Raw genomic sequence first — 26,301 nt, forward strand, 5'->3', positions numbered from 1 at the left:
ATGTTCCAGTACTGCGCATGTGTGAAACGCAAGAAGATTCTTTTCACCTTCCAGAGGAACACGACAAATATTCGGTATATTACGTGGTCGGACTGAGAACGAGCTCTATGACAACCATGAATTTACATGCCTGTACGAGATCAAGTCCTCATGACACTTATGAAATCAAAGAGAACCCGTGTAATAGGCGACCTAAGCCGCCATTTTCATATATCACAGAGCATGACTAACAAGATCATCTCACACTGGTTCGGTAAACTGGCCATTAATTCCATTCTGAATACTACATGACTGCAGTGAGACCCTTTTACAGAAATCTGCGTTTCAGAGGGGAATCATACAGCCATTGTTATTCACACAATCTAGTCTAATATTTGGTTGTTGTTGCACCATGTGGACTCATCATGTTTGTGTCTGCAGCATATGGTGGTTGACGTAGTGACAAATTGATCACAATGGACTCTGGAATATTAACGTTCCTAAAACCTGGTGATGAAGTCATGGCAGAGGTTTTACAATTAAAGACTACAGTAATACCCTCCTTCAAAAAAAACCCAACATGGAGTGATGAACAGGTAACATGCATGTGTCAGATTGCAAATATAAGAATGCATGTATGAAGAGCAATCAGACCTTTGAAAGTCTACAAAACCCTATCACAACTTGTACCTATAAGCATGGCTCCTAAAATAGACGAGATTCTGAGGAAATGTGCTGCGGGAGAGGATTTGTTTAAATCTGTTTAATCTTGTTTAAAGGATCTCATCTGTGATACAGATGAGATCTGTTTTCATGGATGCCTGGATGTTAAACGTAATCGTTACACCTGGTAAAGCAGCAACGCTGATCATTTTATTATTAAAGATGAAAGAATTTAGACAGTTTTTAACTCTCAGTGATGCTGCAATGCTCGTTTGACTTCGGGACCTGAGGGGGACGGAGTTTTGGACCCAGATTACTCCGCGAGGCTCCTGACTACTGTAGCTGTAACGCTCCAACAATCCATCAAGCGGTGCGGCTTTGTAGCTTACCAAAGTCCTACTAAAACATTTTTGACAGATTTTTATGTACCACATAAAACCAGAATTCATACATAAGGTGCACTGTCGATTTTTGAGAAAATTAAAGGATTTTAAGTGTGCCTTATAGTGTGGAAAATACAGTAGACATCAACATGCTATAATGATGTCATATTTTACATCTAAACATATTTCTTTCTGTATGATTAGTGTCTCTGTATTTATATATGTGTATATATGGTATTCTGCTCACATTCTGTAACTTCTGTTGGTGCTATTTGGAAACCGAATTTCCCAGAGGAATCCACCCGAGGGATTAATAAAGTTCTATCTTATCTCTTAAAACATCATATCTATCTGGAGAGCCTATCTTTTTTCACTGTGATTGTGGAAAAATGTCTGATCTATAAAATTAAGTGTTTCACATCAACACACCCTTTATAAACAACTAAATCCAAGTATAAAAACACTCTACATGTTATCATGACTTTTGAAGGTAAACAAAGACAAAACTGTCCAAACTTGTGAGATAGACCAGTGTTGTGTCTGCACATAACAGATGACTGCGCAAAGAACCAGTCTGAAATGGTATCTGTAGGCTCTTACCTCCCAGCAGCCTGTCACACAAACACTTCATCTGTTCCCTTTTCTCTAGTTGAATCTGTTAAGAAAACACAGTTTAACATAAAACAGTATTTTTGTCCCAACAAGCTGATTTTCCAAAGAGCCGTTAGGTGAAAACTGCATATCTCAGTGTTGTGTCAGAGTGTCCTTATAAACCTGAGGAAGCAGGACAGAAGTGTGAGGCCTAAAAACTCCACAGCAGCTGAACAGGATCTAAATGACCTGACACAACAGCTGAAAGCTGATACTGTTCACTGAAGCCTCATCAGAAATGTCTCAATGAAGGACGGCTGTCAGAAGACGTTCTTAATGAGGGGAGACGGGAGGAAAGGCTGAGGTCTGAAAAGGACACAAGAACTGAAGACCAGAGGAGCAGGTCTGATGGCTCCACACTGAGACTTCTGGTCCATGTTCAGATGCTCATCCTGTTCGTGGGTTTGCTGCTCCCTGCAGATCTTCTCATCTTCACTGAGAACATCCTTCAGCCATCCTCTGAAACTGTCTCCACCTGTCTGTAGCAACATGATCCTGTACAACAAGTGCTGCTGTTAACCTTTGTGATACAGTAACAAATAACACTGACACTTAGAACAAATATGTCTCATGGCCAGAATGATTTCAGGGAACTGTGGTGTTCGGCTCTGACTTCATTTTTGGACTTTTAAAATAAACAAACATAAACCTGAATGTAACGATGGCTCCAGCATCAGGTCGGTAGAAAGCTGCCAGATGTTTGGACTGATGCTGCAAACACACACAGGCGTTTTTGATAGTGAACATAAAACAGATGTTTATTATCATGTAGTCTATAGTTGCATTCGCATGTCATACAGTATGATTCCACACTTTAACATCAAAGTAAAGCTGCTCTACATGTGAAATAATAACAGTAATGGATGGTCTCTGTGACCTAAATGTTACTCTGTGATGATGAAGGTATCACAGAGTTCCTGGTAACAGATGATGCTGTGGTCATGTGACCTGTCCTCTGAGCAGCTCTCAGTCAGACTGAGTCAGTTTGTCAAGAGAACTCAGGAACATGGCTTCATCCTTCGTCTGCCTCAGCCTCCTCTTCATCAGCCTCAGCACATCAGGTACCACCAATACACTGATCACTGATCCGTACAGTAAGCAATGATAGATACTGATCCTCTGATCAGTCCATGTGAGCTGGCTCAGAGATGGACAGGAAGTCACCTCTGATGTCACTTCCATTGAGGAGATGGCAAAGGTGACTGGTACTACCAGGCTCACGCCCACCTGGAGTACACACCCAGGTGAGTTGGGTCTAAGTGCAGAGCATCAGTCTTGACTAACTCTTTCTCTGGATGGCATTACCTTGGCCTCCAGTAACACTGTGAGGAACCTTGGAGTCATTTTTGACCAGGACATGTCCTTCAACGAACATATTAAACAAATATGTAAGACTGCTTTCTTCCATTTGCACAACATCTCTAAAATTAGAAATATCCTGTCTCAGAGTGATGCTGAAAAACTAGTTCATGCATTCATTACTTCCAGGCTGGACTACTGTAACTCATTATTATCAGGAAGTCCTAAAAACTCGCTGAAAAGCCTTCAGCTGATCCAAAATGCTGCAGCAAGAGTACTGACAGGGACTAGGAAGAGAGAGCAGATTTCTCCTATACCCACATAGCAAAATTGATCTGGCCCACACAATGTGCTTACACATGGCCCACATACTGCAAAGAATGACGGCCCTTTGGTGGCCCAAATCTGGTTTGCCAGAGGTGGCCCACAGTTGCAGACACACTGGTTGTCCTGTTCTGACCCAGAACAGTTTCAGCTCTGGCCCCAGATGTCAGCCTACCTTAACCAAGCCATGTAATAAGAACATGCAAACAGCACCTTGGTTCTCTTGGCTCATCTGTTCACTTGAGCCTCAGATACCTTGGTGTGATCTTTGATTCTGCCATATCCCTAGAGCAACACTCTCGACAGTTAATTAGGAATTGCCTTTTTCAGCTAAGGAACATCTCCAAACTGCGAACTTTGCTGTCTAAATCTGAGTTAGAAATGGTTATTCATGCTTTTATTTCATCTCGCTTAGATTATTGTAACAGCCTTTTTCTTTGTTTGAGCAAAAGGAATCTTGAGCGTCTCCAGTTAGTCCAGAATGCTGCTGCAAGGCTTTTAACCAAGACACGAAAAAGAGAGCACATTACACCAGTGTTACGTTCATTACACTGGCTTCCAGTACATTTTAGAATTCATTTTAAAATCTTGGTACTGACTTTTAAAGCTTTGAATTGTGATGCCCCTGCCTACATTTTTGATCTTTTAGAACCCCACACTCCCTCTCGCAGCCTGAGATCTTCTAATCAAAGGCTGTTGGTCGTCCCACGAACTCGTTTTAAGACTAGAGGTGATAGATCTTTTAGAGCGGTGGCCCCCAGGTTGTGGAATGCTCTCCCTCCATCTTTACGTTGTCTTGATTGTATTTATTCTTTTAAAAAGCAGCTTAAGACTCATTTATTTAGATTGGCTTTTAATTAGATTTGTGCTGTATGTTTGATTATTAATGTATTTTAATGTATTTTATGTATTTCTGTCTTATATTACTGTGAAGCACTTTGTGGTTTTTATCCTGTGAAAAGTGCTATATAAATAAATTGAAATTGAAATTGAAATGTGCATAATAGTGCAAAAGTAACATGACAAAACTCTGTTCAGACAGTGAATGGACTGATTCTTATGCAATGCTTTTTTACTCTCCTGGATTACTCAAAGTGCTCTATATAACATGCCACATTCACCCACTTTCTCTAAACTGAGTGCTGTCTAACTACATTTACACACCTGACATGCAGACTGGAGGAGCCAAGTTTCAAACCACTAACCTTCAGATCAGTAGGTGACCTGCTCTACCTCCGGAGCTACAGCCACCCACTGGCAAACATGAGAAAACCCTCACTAGGTTTTGGATAAAGTGTACACTCACAAACCTGTCATATCTGCATTTCAAATGTTGGCTACCATAGCAGTATAGTATTGCAACATGGCATTTGGGTCTTCTAACTTAAATAGTAAGATAGGAACATAAATAGTGCCAACATTGCCAGACCTGGCCCACATCTGGCTGACATACACCCTGCCATGACACCAATCAGTCAGAAATGCCAGCTTGTTGCTGGAACCGGGCCAGACCTGTTTTCTATGAGCCTGGGCATATTGCTCCTGTATTAGCTTCCCTTCATTGGCTCCCTGTTAAATCCAGAATTCAAAATCCTGCTCCTGGCATACAAAGTCTTAAATAATCAGGCCCCATCTTATCTTAATGACCTTGTAGTACCATACCACCCCATTAGAGCTCAGTGGCAGGGAGTTTTTCCTTCACATTGTCGCCAAAGTGCTTGCTCATAGGGGGTCAAACGGTTGTTGGGGTTTTCTCTGTATGTATTATTGTTGTAGGGTCTACTGTACAATATAAAGCACCTTGAGGCGACTGTTGTTGTGATTTGGTGCTGTGTAAATAACACTGGGTTGAACCGAATTGTCATTTTTATCATTTTTATTTTTTACATGTATTTGATGGTAAAGTAGTGGTTCAGTTCTTAGAGTGTTGTAAGAGAATCACTGATATTTGTGTTGAAGAGAGAAGATGATCTCCTGTATGTTGGAGAATAGCAGCCTGGAGACGCCTCTGATCACTGACTGGGGTAAATACCTGCCTGTATCTACACACCTGTCTGTGCAGATGTATATACACCTGTCTGACTTTCACCTGTGTGTCCTCAGACCCGTCCATACCTGAGTCAGAGAGAAACAATCTCTCCATTGGAGCCTCAGGACTGATCCTGGGTCTGATCATACCTCTGGCTGGTTTCATCTACTACAGGAGGAAGGCCTGAGGTCAGAGCATGACACCAGTTCATACCTGAAACCAGTTCATTCCTGACTGAAACCAGTGTCTATGATGTGTTTTCAGAATTTGTGTAAAAATCTATAATTCTGAATCACGATCTGGAGAAAGAAGAAGAGAAGAGGAGACGGACCCCACAAAGTCTTCTAAGGAACTTGGAAAGTTTCCTTGAAGACGTTTCATCAGAGAAGCTTCTTCAGTTCTAAGAGCAGCTGGTGGAGAGTAAGTGGGTGTTAAGGTGTCTAGGAAGGATCTCCAAACTGGGCTACAGATGGCAGATAGTTGATGTGTGGTGTGATAGTTGGTTCTGTAACGGAGGGAAGGTGGGTGTTTCTTTGCACAGATATTAAAAAGAGAGAAACCCTCCTAAAACGGACAGAGCAGTGGGGCAGCCAAGGGAATGCAGAACAAATTTAAAAACTGTAAAGATAAAATATAATTTATTACATTTAAACAGTAAAAAAAATGTAAAATAGATTAAAACAGCCCTGGCCAGGGGAGAACACACCATGAACATCAATAACACAAGATTAAAAGTCCAGTGGCGATCGCCACGGTATAGAAGTCACTAAAAATTTAAAAATCCAGTGAAGCGGTGCAGGAGGGAAACCCGGCGGCGTCCTCGTCTCCTTCTTCGCGTTCTGCGCCCCGGTGCGCTAAAGGAAGAAAGGCAGCGGCAGTCACTACTCTTTTCGGCAGCTATCATTCATTAACGGGGACAAGTCAAAAGACTTACCACGAGTGGGCAGAGCTCTTAACTCTGCCCGCTGCTTCTTTGTAATCGCCAATCGGCACCGGCCCACCTCGCCGCCTCTAGTTTCCGCAGACGCGAAATCTGGCCTCCAGTTGCTGAAGCAGTCGGACACCTCGCCCTGCGTCCTTGCGTATCCGCGCTGTATCCTCCTGGCTCGCTTCACGCCAAGCTCTCCGAGCCTGTCTGTGTTACCACTCACTCCTTTTCTCTCAGGTGTGTCCAATCAGTAAAATGGGAAAAGGCGGAGTCTCTCCAGGACAGATTGACGGTGTAACCAAAACATGCAATATAAATAAAACACTGCACAAAATATAACCAAAACATGCAATATAAAATAAATAAACACACTTCACATTAAAACGCAAAACAAAAACAACATCCGTCCTTCCCTGGATGACAGTTCTCCCCGCCCTCTGTTCAAAGATGGTCGTTCACAGTGGACATAGATGGCTTCATTGTTTGGTTTCCTTCCAAGCTCCTTAGACTACGATGACCTGGATGACCAAGAACCTTCAAAGACATACGTAAAATAAAACAACACAAACTCTCAGCTGTGTGTTTGTTTACTTGCATAAACACATTAATGACAGACTGACTGCAGATCTTACTGATGTCACAGAAACCAGTTTAACCAGAGGCAGCTCCACCTCCAGCAGGAAACAAGCTTTGACTGGATGGATACACAGTGCTTAGACATGACTACTGCCTAAAGATAATATTAGTGTGTACTGATATGTACAGAAGAGTAGTCACATGTTACAAACACTGTTTATTTGTACAAAAATTCTCAAAAATGTGTCTTTGGATAATGAATGTTTTCAGTACTGAGTTTTCAGTACCTGAGCTGCTCATTACTGAGTTCATGTTTGGAACTTTGATTTCTGTTGTTGTGGGGTTTACAGTTTTTTTTTTAGGTGTGGCCCTAAACCTTTGATCAGTTGTAAAACAGCAGATGTGCTTGTGTGAGTTATTGTGCCTCGTTTCCTTGTGTTTTAATCCATCATGTTTATGTTTCCAAGCCTGTCATGTCTGCTCTCGCTCCCTTTTATCTGCCTCTCTTCCACTCCTGCATCATGTTTCTCCATTTCCTGTTTTATCGTGAAGGTCTCGTGTTTCCATGTCCACTGGTTTTATCCCCATTCAGGCTCTGCAGCCTTAAAGGTTGCATTTTAAGGCCGATTATGTCACAGCGACGCGACGAAGGCTGTCCCAATTCAAAGGCTGTTCAAAATGCGGCCCACAAATGCGTCCTTCATTTCCTGGGCAGTGCGACGGAGGCTAGACCGTCCCATTTCACAAGCCTACAAGCGTCTGTGAAGGTTCTCAGTCATCCAGGTCATCGTAGACTAAGGAGCTTGGAAAGAAAAGCGTCTGGACTTCTTGAGTTGCTTGAAGACGTTTCACCTCTCATCCTAGAAGCTTCTTCAGTTCTAAGGATCAGTGGTGGAGAGTCCCAGATTTAAACCCAGTGGGAGTTTCCCCCCCAAAGAGGGACAAAGGACCCCCTGATGATCCTCTACCTAATCACATGAGCCTAGGTGTGAAAGCGGCAATCTGCCATCTATAATCCACTTTTGAGATCCCTTCCCAGACGCCTTAACGCCCACTCACATCCTGTGCCATCTGACCTCAGGAAATCACATGATAGGCTGGGGCCAGGTTTCCCAATGAGCTCACCCGAAACCCTGGCTGATTGTGACCCACACCCACTTTCACACCTTGGCTCCTTAAGCCTACAAGCATCGCACTTGGACTGTTAAGGCTGCAGACCCTGAATTGTGATACAGCCCATGTCTACATGCATAAATATACTGATTTGCTGCCATTTGATTGACTGATTAGATATTTGCGTTAACAAGCAATCAAACAGGTGTAGCTAATGAAGTCACCACTGAATATATGTCATGCTAATTTAAAACAGACAGTTACAGAATTTATAACAAATATTATCACAAACACTATTTGAATATTGAATTTTTGTTCTCAACCAAGTTGAAGTTTAATTATTAACACTACCTGTATCTGAGTAACCACACCCATCCCTTGGATGTCAACATCATGTGCTGTGTGTGTGGTAGCAAACTTCAAGGGACCGTTGATGGTGTGGCGAAGGGATATTCTGAACATTTGGTTTGGGATTACATTAATGGTTCGTTACATTACATTAATGTTCAAATTTATAAGTTAAACTTATAATTTTTTAAAAACAGCCATCAATAAAACACAAATAGCATTTCTTCAGTTGCCTCCAGCAACTGGACTTTATTAGTGTGCAGCAAAGGTGCACGAGCGCCACTTCATGATAGTCCAGTTTCTGAGAGCGGGCTGAGACGCTTTGTCAGCAGTGACGTCTCACTATGTGCGGCATGGCCCCAGGAGAGTCAGAGTAAATGTTTGCTCACATAAAAATACACATTCAGAGTCTGAGCAACAAAGTTTTTTATTTTTATGTTTAAATGAAAAACAATGACACTGCTAAGTGTTACACGTGAGCTGCTGTGCACTTCTACACACTGGCAAAATTACATTAGCTCCTCAGCTGGGTTTGACTAAAACCTCTTACTTCCCAAACGATTTTCCAAAATAAAAGACCAAAAAACAAATAAAACAAACAACGCAGTGCTTTCATTTTGCACGCAATAGCAATAATTGCCTAACATTCGTTTAAATAAGTCTCATCATATATTGCAGATAGAGTGGTCACTCTGTGTGTGTGTGTGTGTGTGTGTGTGTGTGTGTGTGTGTGTGTGTGTGTGTGCGTGCCCTCCACTTGCATCTCTCATAATATGTATTTGACCTTTTCCCAGAGGGATGCTGGGAAAACCCGCCTGATTGAGTCAGGCAGGTTGCCCAAACCTTGCAGTCCTGTTTGGAGACACGCACACACACACACACACACACACACACAGTCTAAAGAAGCTTTATTTAAAAACACTGCAGCACAGGTGAACACCTCCACCCTCCCTGTGATCTCAGGTGGACGTGTGAGTGAAGTTAAAGGTTCCTCTGAGAGCGTCACACTGAGCTGATCTAGCTGACCTCTGAGGACATGTTACACACAGCTTTGAGCTGATCTGTGGTAAGTCTGCAGACACAGCCAAGAGCTGAGCTCTGATTGGTCCTCTCTGACAGTCAGACGACGATGATGCTCAGTGTGAAGATCACAGAGGGGCTGCATGAACATGCATGATGCTGATCCACTAACATGCAGACAGCGGATGGATCATGTGATCAATGCAGAGTCTGCAGCAGACAGAAGAAGAAACTGAGGAGAACAACGCTCCATCTTTAGTTCATACATGAGAGAGACAGCTTCAGCTTTTACACTGAGCTTCCTGTTTTACATCCATGGAGAAGAACGAGCTGACAGACAGCCTCCTCTTCATCATCTCCAGCTTCATCACATCAGACTGGCTGACTGTTCAGTAGATGAGATTCTCCAACGTTCTTCTTTCTGTGGACAGACAGACACAGACTGAGCTCTGGACTCTGAGTCTAAACTGCACCTGCAGGTCCTCTGGTGTCCAGCAGAGGCAGCAGGGAGTCAGTTCCTATCTGGTCTTTAAGTCTGATGCCATTAGCTGCTTCAGGTTTCAAAGTCAAAGGAACACTGTGGCATCACTGAGAGTTACAAACTGTCTAAACTCTTTCTTTTTAAACTAAAACATCACTACTGCCACGTCTGTCTGTAATGGAGGCGGAGCAAACTGGATCCGCACACCATGCCTAGTGAATGCTCACAACGCAGGGGGAGCACAGTTTGTCAGGGACGCCTACCTTGGCACAACACCTGGTTTGGCAGCACATAGCGAGGCTCCAGATGCTGCGAACTCCAGACCACCGACAGGTCTCGCACACAACAGCCGCTCTATCACGTGATGCACACTGCTCCAACATGCAAAGGTCACTATATTTAATGGATTGTGTTACGTTTTTTCAGTAATTTAGGTCAGGATTGGACCAATACTGATGCGTAATGCCGGCTCGGTCCCTCTCTAGTTTATTTATATAGTATATGTGTTTAGAGAAGCTAGTGTATGCCTAAGTCCTGCTCTGGTTCACCATGAAGAGGCCACCTGTATCCACAGGAAGCCAACGGTAAGGCGTGTTCATGGTGTGATGTGTGTGGCACAGTCATGCTACAGTCTGTAGGACCGTCCTGCTTTAAGTCAGCCACCATCGTTACAGTGCCCAAGAAGAACACAGCTGCTTGAATGACTATCGTCCAGTTGCTTTGACACCATAATCACCAAATGTTTTGAGCAGCTCATCATTTATACTGGCAGACTTAGGGACTTAGCAGAAAGCCAGCATTATCATCAAGGACCCCTCACTCCCTGGACACCCCCCTCCTCTGGTAAACGTTACAGGTCCATCAGGACGAAGACAAAAAGACTTAACAGAAGTTTTTACCCACAGGCTGTCAAACACTATGATTGGAGGATAACTATGCTCTTTAAACTCATGGACATTACATTTTATTTACACATCGTATCTCTATTTATATTATAATCCAACCAACATTTCTACCTCTTTAAACTGTGTTTATTACACTAGCCCCCCCCCTTTACTCACAGAGGTTGAATCAGTTATTCAGTCAAAAGCAGGGCCAAACTTGGACTTACTCTTTAGACACACGAAATGGAGGCAAAGGCTTGGAAGCCGCACTGTTGCCTCTCCCGAGTGAAGCTCTAATGGTCGTCATCAGGGGCTCTGCAGAAGAGAAACACAGCAGTGAAGCTAATGAAGCCTCAGACTGAAGCTCAGGTCACCCTGTTGTCATGTGTTGGTGGATCAGTGGGTCAGAGGTGCTCACTGCTGGATGACAGTTACCCAGCATGCCTCTGGGGTCACACTGTGTGTGTGCAGATGATGGTTGTGACTGTTTAAGCATGTTAAAGATGATCCCTGCAGTCAGTACTGTCACAGTAAAAGGTGTCAGTATGAAACTTCATGTAGAAACTGTTTAAATAAATATATGTGAGCCATCAGCAGCTGCTGTCAGCTCACACTCTCTCACACTGACCTCTGACCAGGAGCGGCACTAGCTTGAGTTTCATGGTGTTCACAGCCTTGTCGTGGATGATGCAGAGGTAAACTCCTCCATCTGCACAGACGGGGTTCCTCAGGGTCAGACTGAGGTCAACTTCAGGCCGATTCAGCTGGTCTGTCTTCTTCTCCTTGGGTGGGAATGACTCCATCTCTGCGCGCTCTCTGTAATCCTTATGTTGTTGGTCATGTTTGATATGACCGTTGTCAAACACACACACCATCTTGTTTTCATTCGTCACAAAGATCCACTCCACTTTGAGAACCTCACCCAGACAGCATGTGTGTGTGTAGGGCAGCAGGACAGACGGCGCCCCCTCCATCACCTCCAGTGGTGTCAGCTGACCCACTGTGGGACAGAGCACAGGGACAGACTGAACCACAGCACAGGTAACAGGTTAACCAGCTGTTAGATTCATTCAGCCTCCATCAGCTTCTCCACCCGTGACCATCACATTAACAGCCTGTTACCATGGTAACACCTCAGCTCACCATCATGTCATCAGTCATTAATTTCATATCATAATAGTAATAAACTGACAAATGATTTCAGTTTGTAATCTGATAAAAATAAATAATTTATAATAATTTAACAGAAACAATAATGCAGGTTTGGTTTTACTCTGGCTGTGCTTTTATTTTGAAACATCAGGGGTTGTGTCCATGGAAACAGTAGCTCATGCATCTGAACCACAGACTAACGCTGCTGTTGGTTGGACCTGGCTACCGCATCACCTCCACCTAACCACCTAACAGCCAATCAGCTACTGTTTGATGATGTCATTCAGGCTGATTGGACGTACAGGAGCTGACAGGTGTGTGTGTGTGTTCATGTGTGGAGGTCAAAGGTCACAGACTAGTTGCAGTGAATGTCAGTCACACACAGACTCACCTGTTATGAGCTTCTCTCTTTGTGTCACACGATACAGGAGGAAAATAATGACAGCACCGAGGAGAAGCACAGGAACCAGGACAGCTGGGAGGAGTTTGGGCCAGACAGGACGTTCTGTAAGGAACACAAAGAAGCAGAACATCATCCTGTATGACCTCTGACCTCTGATCATGTTCTTCTATTTGACCTTCTAGCTGAGCACTGCTGAACCACAGACCTGTTTAACCAGTCAGTGATCAGTGTCTGTGCTGCTGATCAATAATAAGTGAGTGTGAGGCTGCTGATGGTTCTTCATCACTTTAACAGAACATGAAGCAGCACAGACGTCCTGTCTGTGACTCCATCTTCTCTGGACCTGACCTTTGACCTCATCAGGGTCAGCTCCACAGCTGGAGTGAGGGGTCTGAAGCTCTGTGACTAACGAGGTCACACAGACTGTTCATAAGCATCCACCTTGTGTTACAGGTGGATGCTGATGTCACAGAGAGCTAGAGCAATGATATACTTATTAAGGTTTCCATGGAAACACAAACCTGCCTAAGTCTCTTCTGTGTAACTGAACGTGTTTACATACGTGGAATATTTCATGTTACTGAACATTATCTTTCTGAATGTGTGTGATATGATTCAGTGTGACCTTTGACCTGAACTTGCAGCACTGACCTTTGACCTTCAGCTGGGCTTGAGTTTTCTCCTTGTCCTCTCCATGGATGCGGGTGGCACAGGTGTAGGTCCCACTGTCAGTGAACGTGGGGTTCCTCAGAGTGAGGCTGAGGTCTCCAGTCTGCAGGGCTCTCATTGATGTTCGGTTGCGGTAATGAGGGTTTTGGTTCCTAAGATCATCTTTTCCCTCCACAATGGCGTGAACGATCTGAGAAGTCAGATCTTCACGTTTCCACACGATTGCATGATCCTTAGGAACAACAAGCTTACAGGGCAGCAGGACAGACTCCTCGGCCTCAAACACCTCCACCCCTGATGCATGCTGGGACACTGAGGACACAAACACAAGTTTAATCAGTGTGGTTTCCGTGGTAACCTGACAGTGTGAGCAGGTGAACAGTTACCTGCAGCTCAGTGTGGGGCTGAGAGGAGGAGATGTCAGGAGAAATATGACACTAAAAAAATGAGTAAATGTGAGCTTATCAGAGAGACGAGCAGCTGAGTGTGTGAACACGTCTGTGCTGATCAGCATCATCATACATGCTGAATGTGTCCTCATGACCCACAATCATGAACACAAGATGTTTGATAAAGACTTCATGTGTGTGAGGGAGAAACCGTGTGCACTGATGGGAATCTGGAACATCTCCACGACAGGAAGCTGTTCGTGTCTCTGTGTAGACTCAGTTAGTAAACTGTGCACCCACAGGTCTGTTACACCTGCAGATGTTCTGTCTGCTGGAACATCTGGAGCATAGCTGATGTTCTGCAGGCTGTGAACAGAAGCTCTGACACCAGCAGCCTCCAACCTGCGATCAGCTGCAGCTCCACCCTCCTCCTGTCACAGTAAACTGCACAGAGGGGAGGAGCTGCTGAGGTCAGCAGGTCAAACAGATGTGCAGCACACACACACACACACACACCAGCAGCTCCAGATGTTTGATGAAGCGCAACTCCTTCAGCTTCCTGACACAGGCCATGGCTCACACTGCAAGTTCCGCCCAAACATGGCGCCCACAGGACATACCGTAAATCACCAAAAGCAGCTGTGTGTGTGTGTGTGTGTGTGTGTGTGTGTGTTACACAGAGAGCAGTGTGTGTATGTAAGCTGCTCTGAGCCTCGCGCGTTGGTGACATGTGTACAGATATGATCAGAGAAAAGAAGCGCGGTCACGACAACTGTGCGTTAAAAACCTTTGCGCGTTTACATCAGTATTTACGGCTCGTGTAGACGCAAACGGGGATTTCATGGTGCGTTTAAGTACCGCTCGTAAGTAAGTTTAGCAGGAAAGCTTCTCTTCCAACTGTAACTCTAGTAAATGGACAACACTCACAAATATGGATAATAATGCTAATAATCATAACCACTGTTTGTCCCACTCACAACTTTGATTAACTGGAAATTGTCTTGTATCAGGTTAAGGTAACGACATGTTAGCATAAAATCATTAAACAGAAACCAAAAAATTATTTCACAAAGAATCAACAAGTACAGATACTGTCAGTAAACTTCAGCTTTCTAATAAATATATGATCCTTATTCCAGTAAAATATTTTACCTGTGTGGCATCAGGAGATGGATTAACTTTGTTATAACTTTATTATTGTTTGTTATTATTTTGAAAACAGCATCTAATCCCTCAGTGTGGACGCTGCTCTAAGAACAGTACTGACTCTCACTGACTTATAAACAGTACATTTGCAGATGTAAATGTCATTATGCAAATGTACTGTTTATAAGGTTTGGGGAAACCTGCAGTCAGCTGAGACTGAAGAAGTCACTTGGATGAGTGACGAAACGTTTCTCCCACAAAATGCTACGTCCAGATGAACAGATTCAACTTTTGGAGAATTAGCTTGTTTATGTTATGCTAACACAGCTGTGTCGCTAGCGGTCACGTAGCACATCATTATATACCAGCTAGCCAAACTTCAGTAACCCTATAAACGTCACTGCTGTTTAGTTTTCTGTCTTCATTTATGTTGGAAGTGATAGCAGAGCTGTACGTTTGAATTTTTTTCCAAAACCCCGCAGTCAGGACATGCTATATTGTATTTAGATAGAAGCTAGCGAGCTAACTTCCTGCTAACTTCTAACTCCGTTAAATGTCATAAATTCCATTTTCATGGATGCCTGGATGTTAAACTCAATTGTTACACCTGGTAGAGCAGAACACTGATCATTTTATTAAAGATGAAAGACTTTAGACAGTTTTTCAACGCTCAGTAATGCCACAGTGATCGTTTGATATATGGACCTGCAGTGGAGTTTAGGCCCCCCAGACACGGCTAGTGACGTCAGACTGAACAACCGGATAGATATCTGGGTTTATGGGGTGCACTCAAATGCACCACAAAGTAGCCCTTGTTACCGTACTACGCGATATAGATGCCCAAGCACTTTTTAAGACTCGTTAGCTCCCAGCTCCTCTCCCGTGAGTGTCCGCGGTGAGAAAGGACGGGAATCTTACCGAAAGCGAGGATCACAAACAGCACACACATCTTCATCTTCATCATGAAGGAAATCCAGCTGATCGCCTTTAATCTCTCTGAACTAACCCTGCGGCCACATCGCGCTCCTCCGTCTCCGCTGACGCACAAGTAAGAAGTAGTTTTTCTGTTTACACCGGAAGAGAATCTGAACCATCGGGGCATCAAATGACACTTTCAAAATAAAAGATTATTTTGAACGCGTCTATTTCACAAAAATTAGAAAGACGTCAGTGGGTTTAATCTTGGAAGTAACTGATCAGCAGGTAGTACATGATAGAAGGTAGAATGACTCTTAAAAAAGAAGCCTGGTTTCAAGAAAGGACAGAAAGGCGGGTGGAAATTAAACTCAAGATGTCTACATGAAACAAACTGCTAGTTTACTTCATCTTTAACAGCAAATATTGTGTTTGTGTTATTTTAGCTAACATGTACTCAATGTAGGCAGAACTTTTATACACATGTGTACAAAATCACTTACCTTCTACCTGATGCCACCAGTGTTGGACAATTACTTTGAAAAAGTAATTAATTATATCCCAAACGGTTGATTGTGTTCATCTGGACGAAGTATTTTCAGTGGGAGAAACATTTCTGACCTCCCAGTCCATTGTTCATTCAGTGGGCTGGTTTCAGTTATTGTGCAAATGTCCTGTTTATAAGGTTGGAAACCTGCAGTCAGCTGAGACTGAACAAGTCACCTGATGATGATGAAATGTTTCTCCCATTGAAAATAGAAGACTGACTGACTGAAACCAGCTCACTGAATGAACAATGGGCTGTGAGGTCAGTTCGTTGATCATTAATATGCAAATTGTCATGACCATTGATCAATGTCCCTGAATACCATTCACAGACTTGGGGAATGCTTTTTTTTATGGACTGGAGCATGTTCTTAACAGCTTCAGAACATCATCCTCATCATCACATCTACAGTGCATTCAAAATTTAAAGCAAACTTAACTCGCTCTAACAATAGCTGAAACTTCCCATTTAGCGAATATTGTGAAATCTGAATATCTGTTTCTTTTAACTTGTGATCAGTATTGAAATGGAAAGAAATGTTTGCATCAGTTACAACACTTCTGTCATGGTCTGTGCAATCAGACCGTGTGGAGAGAATAATGTGGATCAAGGGCGTAGATTTGGTTTTGGCATTGGTGGGGACAGATGATTCAACCACCGAACCCTGCCCTGTCTCTTCTTTTTTCCCCTTTTTGTCTTTGCTTCTTGATAAAAAAGGAGAAATATACTTGCCTACATATGCTATTCTACACCCTTTTAAACCATTCAAAATCACAATTCATAGTTTTATATGTGAATTATATAATGTTAAATTACTATTAAACAAATGACTAAGTATTTTAGACTTTAGTTTACTTCAGCCATATTCCATATAAATCAGGTATCATACAAAAGTAAAAATAGTTTCAAATACAGTCATGACAATAAAAGAATATGACTTTAAGGACCTAACAACATTACTTCAGTTATAGTACACCAACATCTCTTACACATTAGCACTAAGGGAACACTGAATGACCTGGTAGTTTTTGTCCATAAAACTACTCATCTAAGATTACCACAAAGTAAAAGATCTCTCAGCAAAATTATGCAACATTTTAGGCACTATTGCCCCAATCAAGTCAGTGAGCTGGGATTTTTTATTCTAAACATGAACTACTGTTACAGCAACAGACATGGACTACTGGTGCCCCACACAACAACTCAATGTCCACCATGTGAAGGAGCCAAACACATGCCTTCTCCTCTTGTTGACTGAGATAAACTGCTGGCATATTTGTTTTACATCTATACTGTCCAGTCTCTCCTGGTGGACATGGCAACACGTTATTCATGGTTACATACAATTTTAGACTGATGTGGGCCAAAGCCTCGCACATACTTGCCAACATTGAGACCTCAGAATTAGGGAGACATTCAAAAGGGCTGTGGGGGGGTGGGGGGGGCATACATATACATACAAAATATTTGAATTTTACAGTGTTTACTTATTGGATTAAATAAGTTAAATGTCACCGTTATTATTGTCCAGCCGGAAACAGGCTGGGGGTGTCCAAATTCAGAGGCTGCATCCACCTGAGGACCTGGCCTTCGCAGTCTAAGTGGGCCGGGTCCTCCGAAAGCTGGGCAGACCGGAAATGAGCGACTGTGAAATTGGACGGGCTAGCCTTCAGAATTACGCCACCTCTGCCGTCTGCTCCTTGCTGTCTAAAATACAGGGTGGGCCATTTATATGGATACACCGTAATAACATGGGAATGGTTGGTGATATTAAAGTCCTGTTTGTGGCACATTAGTGTATGTGAGGGGGCAAACTCCTCAAGATGGGTGGTGACCATGGTGGCCATTTAGAAGTCGGCCATCTTGGATACAACTTTTGTTTTTTCAATAGGAAGAGGGCCATGTGACACATTAAACTTATTGGTAATGTCACAAGAAAAACAATGGTGTGCTTGGTTTCAACGTAACTTTATTCTTTCATGAGTTATTTACATGTTTCTCTTTGTTCACAGCCATTGACATGTCGAAGAGGTTAACACGTGAGGAGCGGATCGAAATTGTGTTGATATCTGGTGAACGCAGTAACCGGGTCATTGCAGCAGATTTCAATGCAAGACACCCTACAAGACCACCCATCTCCCATGCTACAGTTAGCAAACTGCTTGCTAAGTTTCATGAAACTGGTTCAGTGTTGGATTTGCCAAAATGTGGACGCAAGAAAACTGTCACTAATGAAGAAACATCAGTGGCTGTCCTAGCTTCATTCAGCAAGAGCCCACAGCGTAGCACTCGCCGCATGTCACTGGAGAGTGGCATTAGTCGAACATCCCTTCGGCAGATATTAGCTACTCACAAATGGCACTCTTACAAACTCCAGCTACTGCAGCATCTCAACGAGGATGACCCAGATCGGCGCACAGAATTTGCAGAATGGGCAAAATAAAAATTGGAACAGGACCCTCAGTTCATGCAGAAGATGTTGTTCAGTGATGAGGCAAACTTTTATGTGAATGGTGAAGTTAACAAACAAAACCACGGCTATTGGTCTGACACTAACCCACATTGGATGGATCCCTCCAAGACTGTTGGAACAACAAAAGTGATGGTTTGGTGTGGTATATGGGGTACAACGATAGTGGGTCCATTCTTCATCAATGGAAACCTCAAGGCCACTGGATATTTGAAATTGCTACATGATGATGTGTTTCCCTCTTTATGCACTGAAGCTGGCAGGTTCCCCGAGTTTTTCCAGCAAGATGGTGCACCACCACATTATGGGTGCCAGGTCCGAGCATTCCTAGATGAACAGTTTCCTGGAAAGTGGATTGGTCGTCATGGGCGAGTTGAATGACCCCCAAGGTCTCCCGATCTGACCCCCTTAGACTTTTATCTTTGGGGTCATCTGAAGGCAATTGTCTATGGTGTGAAGATACGAGATGTGCAGCACCTGAAACTACGGATACTGGATGCCTGTGATGTGTTTGACGTTTATTCAGCTGTGTGAAAACCCCGGAGGAACCCTCCCAAGGGATTAATAAAGGTTTATTTAATCTAATCTAATCTAATAACTTTAATCTCAGCCAAACTGATTTCATCACGAACAAATAAAACACTGAAAAAGGCCAAACAATAACATGTTTAAGTTATTTGAAGTTTACACAGCTACATTCTCACCTGAAAATATGTTAAAAGTTTATTTTGTGACCCAGAAAGAGTAATAAGAGTAATATTAAAACTAAGTAGCTGCAGTAGTAGTAGCCATTTTTGGAAACTGGAATTGGCTGAGCCAATCTGGGATATGGTTTTTCAATTTTGTTGTCCGGGTGGAAAATCGGGAGAAATTGGGGAGAATGGTGGCTCCGGGAGATTCTCGGGAGGGGCACTGAAATGCATAGCCTGTAACGTTATTATGACGGACACATTTTATGAGTGAACTTTAAGTGACTTACAGGTTTCTTTGGAAAAATACTTTCTTATATCCAGGTTCTTCCTTTGTGCTGCCGTCCTCCTCTCCTCCTTGCAGGTCCTCGCAGCGCAGGCTTGCCGCTGCTAAAAGTAAACAGAGCTCCCTGAAAGGCGCAGCCAATCACATTGTCACATGAGGTAAGACTCCAGTAGAGAACGTAATCTAACTCTTTCTGCACCGCTGGGTGAATGAGACGTTGACAGATCGTTTTTTTTCTTTCTATCGGGTTTGTTTTTCTTTACTCGAAGAGATCAAATTATTGGTGGGGACAATCATTCCCGGGATTTGTGGAGAGTTTTCATGGTAACAGATAGCAAACCACTGATTATTCTACTGGAAGATACAGAGCCAGCAAAGAAAGAGGAGGTTCTGTCGTGTGGGAGTATTTTGAGTTGACTTTGGTCAGTTGGGTGGGTTTGCTAGCTTTGTGTTCTTGTTGTTCGCTTTTGTTTTGTGTGTTTGATTTATCTGAAAATGTGAAAAACCTTAAATGTCTGAACAAAACAAAAATCTGCTTTTGATAATATAAATATCATTAAATAACTTTAACACATTTCCGTTTGACTTGAATTTAACAAAATGAAAAAAATATGTATTTTTAAAATAATCTTAAAATGTTATTCTGAAAAATGTGAAGCAATTCAATGTGTTTATTCTTTTTATCTGGTAGTCTGTGGGAACCAGGAAAACTGTACACCTGCATCTATACAGTTTCTGCACTCCAGCGTCTTCTGTTCATGTGAGAGGATTTTCTCTGAGGTCGGAGAAATTATCTACAAGAAAAGACACTCAGCCATCGCACAGTGGAACAAATTCTTTTCTTAAATAAAAATGAAAAAGGGTTACCTTAAATACATCATGTTTTACTTTAGACGTTTAAAAGCATTTTCCCTTTCCGGTTCACAATCAGTTCGACCCCCAGGCCAAAAATATGTAGAAGAAAATTGGCCTAATATCATATTTATAAACATACCTGTCCAGCTGTCCAGTGATTAATTGCGTAAGTACATGGAGGCAGGACCTCACAGCAGAAGCATACTCCATAATGTGTTGTACATTATAATGTGTATATTATATGTGTTTTTTATCTATTGTATTTACCAACATCAAGAAGTCACAAGCAAAGAAAGACCACAGCATGGTGCATGTTTAAACAAGGAAAGTTTATTAATCAGATTTATTTATTAAACAAATAAACATGACAATTCACACAACGGTGACCCGATATCAGGCAGAATTGTGAACTCCACTCTGTAGAGTGGGCAGTCACAGAGTGAGTTCCTTTTAATTTGTAGATTCAAGCTGCTCTCCATATTTTTGGCCACCAGATGTCACCAGAGAGGACTGTGCTGAAAAGCTTTGAGCAATGAATCAGTTTTCAGAACAAGCTTCAGTGCTTCAGAAAGCTTCATTTGGCCATCACTACAGACAACAGAGAGATAGGTGCAGGTTTAACAAAAAAGCCTTTATTTGGGCTGCACAAAAACACTATAAACAAAAGACAGGAGTCTACGATAAACTAACAAAGACATAAACTGGAACAGCTAAACTTAACAGTGTGAAATACAAAGAAAAACAACACAGAAACTAATAATACAAAAAATCTGAAACTAGGAACCAGCGGCACAAAAACACCTGGGATGACATGCAGGACGATAAACAGACAATCTGAGAAGGAAAAGAGGGAAACGCACTAAAAATACACAAGCAGGACAACGAGAGGATGGGGAACAGATGGGAACATGGCTGGGATTAATCACATGTGACAAGGTGGGCAAGAGAGCAAAACTGAGGGCATTGACACAAAACACCCATTATCAAAGTAAAACAGGAAATACAAGACAGACACAGAGGCGCAGACTTGACACTGGGGCATGGAAACATGACGGGAGGAGAGGTTAGGCACAAGAACAGAACAGAAACCAGGACCACTAAGTATAGTACAACAGAAACTATAATACAAAGAACAAAACAAAACAAAACAATGGGATATGTGCACATGGCCTTTCAGTCAGTCCATGAAAACCAAACTATGATGTCTAAAGCAAACAGCAAGAGAATGTCTCCGAACAGTCCTTGAAATACAATTGCGGAAGTTGGCCGGGAAACGTAAAAAAAAACCAAAACAATGTGTGTGAATATAGAGCTCTATGTGAAATGTGTCTGTGAGTACTTTGATCCAATTACATAATGAAAATGTAGTTGCTGCTTTCTCCACCTCTGTTTGTCTCCTCACTGGCACGAGAATGGATAATAATGACTTTAAGGCTAAAACATCTAAAACTGTCACAGTGGGGATTTTTAAACACATGAAACAAAACAAAATAAGAGATGAAATATTTTCTTTCGGCAGACAAATCCACAGTATATTAACATTTCACATAAAAAGAACAAAGGCTTGTCACATAAAAAAACTGACTGTAATGTCATAGCTCATCCGGGTATACACACCACCACTGAAGTGGTGTTCCAGTGTTGAAAACTAAGGTCTCAAATCAGAAGTCCCTGACTCCGTGGTATAATTCTCAAACACGTAGCCTAAAGCAGATAACCCGTAAGCTGGAGAGGAAATGGCGTGTCACAAATTTAGAGGATCATCATTTAGCCTGGAGAAATAGTTTGCTGCTTTATAAGAAAGCCCTCCGCAAAGCCAGAACATCTTACTATTCATCACTGATTGAAGAAAATAAGAACAACCCCAGGTTTCTCTTCAGCACTGTAGCCAGGCTGACAAAAAGTCAGAGCTCTACTGAGCCAACCATCCCTTTAACGTTAACTAGTAATGACTTCATGAACTTCTTCACAAATAAAATTTTTATCATTAGAGAAAAAATTACCAATAATCATCCCACAGATGTAACATTATCTACAGCTACTTTTAGTACCATCGATGTTAAGTTAAACTCTTTTTCTCCAATTGATCTTTCTGAGTTAACTTCAATAATTAATTCCTTATGCAAAACAAAACTAGAATTAAATGAGATAATTAATAAAAAAACAGAATTCTTAGTACAAAGACTACGCTTACAAAATTATGAACATTGTAATAAATCCGGCCAATTTCTAGCAAACCAGCTAAAAATAAATAAATAAAAAACAACTATATGTGCTGTTCAAGATTTATCTGGGAACACAATTGTCACGGTTCTGGGTCAATTTTGACCCAGCTTTTTCTGTTTTGTTTTTCCAGATATATGACTTGTTTGGGTTTTTGAGTTGTGGTGGTTTGATTTTATATTAAGGGTTATTCTTGGTTTTGTTCTCTTTACTTTGGTGTTATGGCCTTTAGTTTAAGTCACTGTTTTCTCTGTTTTGTGTCATATTCTTCCCGTCTCTCTCATTGTCAGGTTTGCGTTTTTTGTGAATTGTTTCTGGTTTCCTGTTTTACTTTGATAGTCCCAGTCCTATGTCAGTGTATTCTGTGGCTGTATCCCAATTCAGGGTGTGCAGCCTTAAAGTACACAGCCTCAACGGTCCTCAAAGGCCGCGTACTCAAAGACCGCTAAGGCCGGAAGTGTGAGACTTGTAGGCTTGTGAAATGGGACGGTCTAGCCTCCGTCGCGCTGCCCAGGTTGCCTAGCAACCATGATACTAACAGCTGGAAACGTTTCATACACCTTTGTTTGACAGAAATGAAGGAGAACATATTTTGTTCATTTGTTTGTTTGTTTCTACATGAGCTCTGTGTGATTTAATAAGTATGTGAGGCTGAGACCACAGGACTGTAAAACATGATTGTTGGGCTTCATATCTGTACTGAACAGTCATTTAAGATTAGCTAGTAAATAACAATTAGTTAATGTTGTTCATGAGACTAAAGTCAATATTATAGTTATTATATTAATCATCATAAGTTATTACAGCAGTGAGTTTGAACTCTGTGTCAAATACTGAGCTTCAGTAAAGAGCAGTTAATTATATTTCCTATCACCTTAAATCTTCACTCAAAGACAAGTATCTCTGACAGTGTATATACAGATGTATTATATATAAGAGACAAATATTGTTCGTTTAATATGTTGGCATTACTAAATTTGGCTCAATGCTTACATACATGTGTAAAAAGAAAATGTACGAACTGTGAAAATTGTTTCTGATAGAATGAAGATCAGACTGATATATGAAATATTCCTTTATTGGGTGAGAAAATCAGACCATGTCATAACTGCTTTAAGTCATACAGAATAGATATCAGAGCCTTAAACAGGCTGACTTCTGCTAAATGGGTCAAACTGGGCAGAAAGTACACAAACACATAACATCCTTATAGAATATGATGTAACACTATAGATCAACTTACCTCAGAATATATAAAGCATATAAACAATTGAACATTACCTAATAAGACTGATTCAGGACAGACAATTAGTTATGTTAAACTTTCCTAGCAGTCCTTCACAAACAGGGAACAGTCTGTCTATTCTCTCCATCTGTCAGCTGCTGCTGGCTCTTCCTCCTCCTCTTCCTCACACACTGCTGAGTTTGTCCTGGTGGATCATCAGGGGTGCAAAGCCTCACAGATGATGTGCAGCAGTGGGTCCCTCAGTCTGTCCTCACTCTGGACACTTGCAGTCGTCACACATGGAAATCAAATGTGTGATAAGCTGCAGGATTCAAACACAAGTGTAACTTATAAATACATGTTCATACTTTTATTCCACAATCAGAGAGACAGAAACAGAGAGAGTGCAGGACAGACAGACAGGTGACAGTCTCAGGTGTACACACTGCTACAAAACAGCACAAGAGAAGGAGGATTTAGTGTTTGTGTTATTACGAGTGCTAAACAAGAAGAGTTCCAGATGGTCCAGTGGACACATGTGTGACTCCTGTGATTAAAGCATCTTTCTTTCAGCTTAACGAGTGAACCGTCAGCTCGTTCAAACACACGTTAAAGTCCGTTTGGCTCGACACCACCGAACAGAGGCAGCAATATAACATAGCTAACATGAACAGTGCAGTGAATCCTGCTTGTGCCGTCATATTCAGGACTGCAAACCGAGCAGCATCACTGACTTTCAGCTTGTTGTGTTTGTGGATATATGACTGACTTTAATTATCCATAAAATCATCACATTCTCTGTAAGATTAAAGTCAACTATTGAACGGTGTATATTTTAAAGTAAAGGCTTTAAAAACAAGTTAGTACAAACATCACTAATGTCACATAACTTTGCCGACATGTGGCCAACAGTAATGTTTTAATGTTCTTCATTATTAAACATTTGCACATAAATAAGTGACATAATATTCAATACTTACTTTTAAAAGTTTACTCTTCGGCCGCTCCGCTCCCGACGTTTTTTTCGGCAAAATTATCCACACCCACCGCCGCGCTATGCATTCTGGGATATGTTGGGCCACGAAGTCTACATCGTCATATCCTTAAAATTCAGGGAAATGAAGGACGCATTTGAGGGACGCATTTCGAGCAGCCTTTGAATTGGGACAGCCTTCGTTGCGTTGCTGTGACCAAATCGACCTTAAAATGCGGCCTTAAAAGGCCACAGGGAAAGCTAAACCAAGACATAAACATAAACATAAAGACACAAGACATAAATTATGTCTCCTGGAAGGGGGAGGACGTATCACAGGCAGAGCACAGCGAGCTGAAATCTCTGAAACCGACTGGCCTTCACTTCCTACGAGACAGAGAAGCTCTTCTACCCTGTATACGGGAGGAAACAGGACTGGACAACCGTGAATAGGAAGGTTAACAACAAACCTCCAAAACACCTGAATGTGACACTGCAGAACAGATTTGCTCCACTATCAAAGGACCCTGCATCTATATCGGACAACCATCCATCTAAAAGTAGCGAAGTAAGGTCTGAAAATCTGTTGAAAAGTAAAAGGCCACAGTGAAAGCTAAAGGCTAGGCCTGAAACTCTGATTTTGGGTGACTCTGCCGTAAAGGATGTACAAAGGATGTGCGGTAAGACCACTAAAGTCCTCTGCTTTCCTAAGGATATGGTCAACAACCTGAAGGAGAGAATTCTTCAAATTGCAGATGAATATCCAACCATGACAAACATTGTTCTGCATACAGGGTCAAACGATGTGTCCAAACAACAATCGGAGGTTCTGAAACGGGACTTTACTGGATTATTAAACACTGTAAACTCTCTGAATGCAGCTGTATTCATCAGTGGACCTGTACCGCCCATCAGAGGAGGAGACGAGAGATTCAGCAGATTGTTTGCACTGAATAAATGGCTCGTATCAGTATGTACTGACCACTCAGTGCATTTTATCAACAACTTTAATATTTTTTGGGAACACAGGCATCTGTTTAAAGCAAATGGATTTAATTTTAACAAGTCTGGGGTGAAACTGTTCACCTCCAACTTGTTTTATTCCATACGTCATCCATCTGTGCTTGGTGCCAAGGCTGAGATAAACGAGGAGTTATCTCATAAAGAGGAACAAACAGTACTCCGAGAACAGACAAAGCCCAGCAGAAACCTTGAGGAGGAGCTCCATCTGCCCCCACCCGGGAAGAGCCTCAGAAAGGAGAAACATCTGAGGCAAGAAGAGGGGTCCCTACTCGCCTCCAACTCTCTCAACAACACCAACGACCAGGACCAGGGACCACGACCTTCCCCAGTCCCCCAAACCCCTGACAGGCCATCACCCTCCTCCCCCTCCCTTTCTCCCTCCTCCCCACACCTGAAATTCACTGAGGAGATGATGGAGCGGGTCAGTGCTGGGCTCAGATCTACCCCCGGCCCAATCCCTTTTGTCCCCATAAACCCCCACCAGAGCAGCCAAAGGTTCGCCATCGAGCCCCGCCCTCAACAGAGCAATCAAAGTTACATTGCCCAGCCTCGCCCCTTAGTTCCTCCTTACCACCTTCATGCTCTGTCTCCGCAGTCTGATGTGTGATGTGTGGAGGGTCCGGGCTGTGAGGATTATGGCAGTGGTGACTTTTCCCAG

At 42.4% G+C, this 26,301-nt stretch overlaps 1 protein-coding gene and 1 pseudogene across 1 annotated transcript; one reads left to right on the forward strand and one right to left on the reverse strand.

The window, feature by feature from the left end:
* Window positions 1-2,682: 2,682 nt before the first annotated feature.
* Window positions 2,683-5,552, forward strand: LOC116329875 (annotated as a pseudogene).
* A 3,150-nt stretch (window positions 5,553-8,702) lies between these two features.
* Window positions 8,703-15,513, reverse strand: LOC116329879. The gene is made up of 6 exons (XM_031751997.2): window positions 15,356-15,513; window positions 12,885-13,214; window positions 12,222-12,335; window positions 11,307-11,678; window positions 10,906-10,993; window positions 8,703-9,734 (listed from the first exon to the last, which is right to left on the reverse strand). The coding sequence occupies exons 1-6, from the start codon at window positions 15,399-15,401 to the stop codon at window positions 9,686-9,688; spliced, it is 999 nt and encodes a 332-aa protein (XP_031607857.1). The 5' UTR covers window positions 15,402-15,513; the 3' UTR covers window positions 8,703-9,685.
* Between the last annotated feature and the right edge of the window lie 10,788 nt (window positions 15,514-26,301).

This window comes from Oreochromis aureus, linkage group 3 (genome assembly GCF_013358895.1).
Source record: "Oreochromis aureus strain Israel breed Guangdong linkage group 3, ZZ_aureus, whole genome shotgun sequence".
Classification (NCBI taxonomy): Eukaryota; Metazoa; Chordata; class Actinopteri; order Cichliformes; family Cichlidae; genus Oreochromis; species Oreochromis aureus.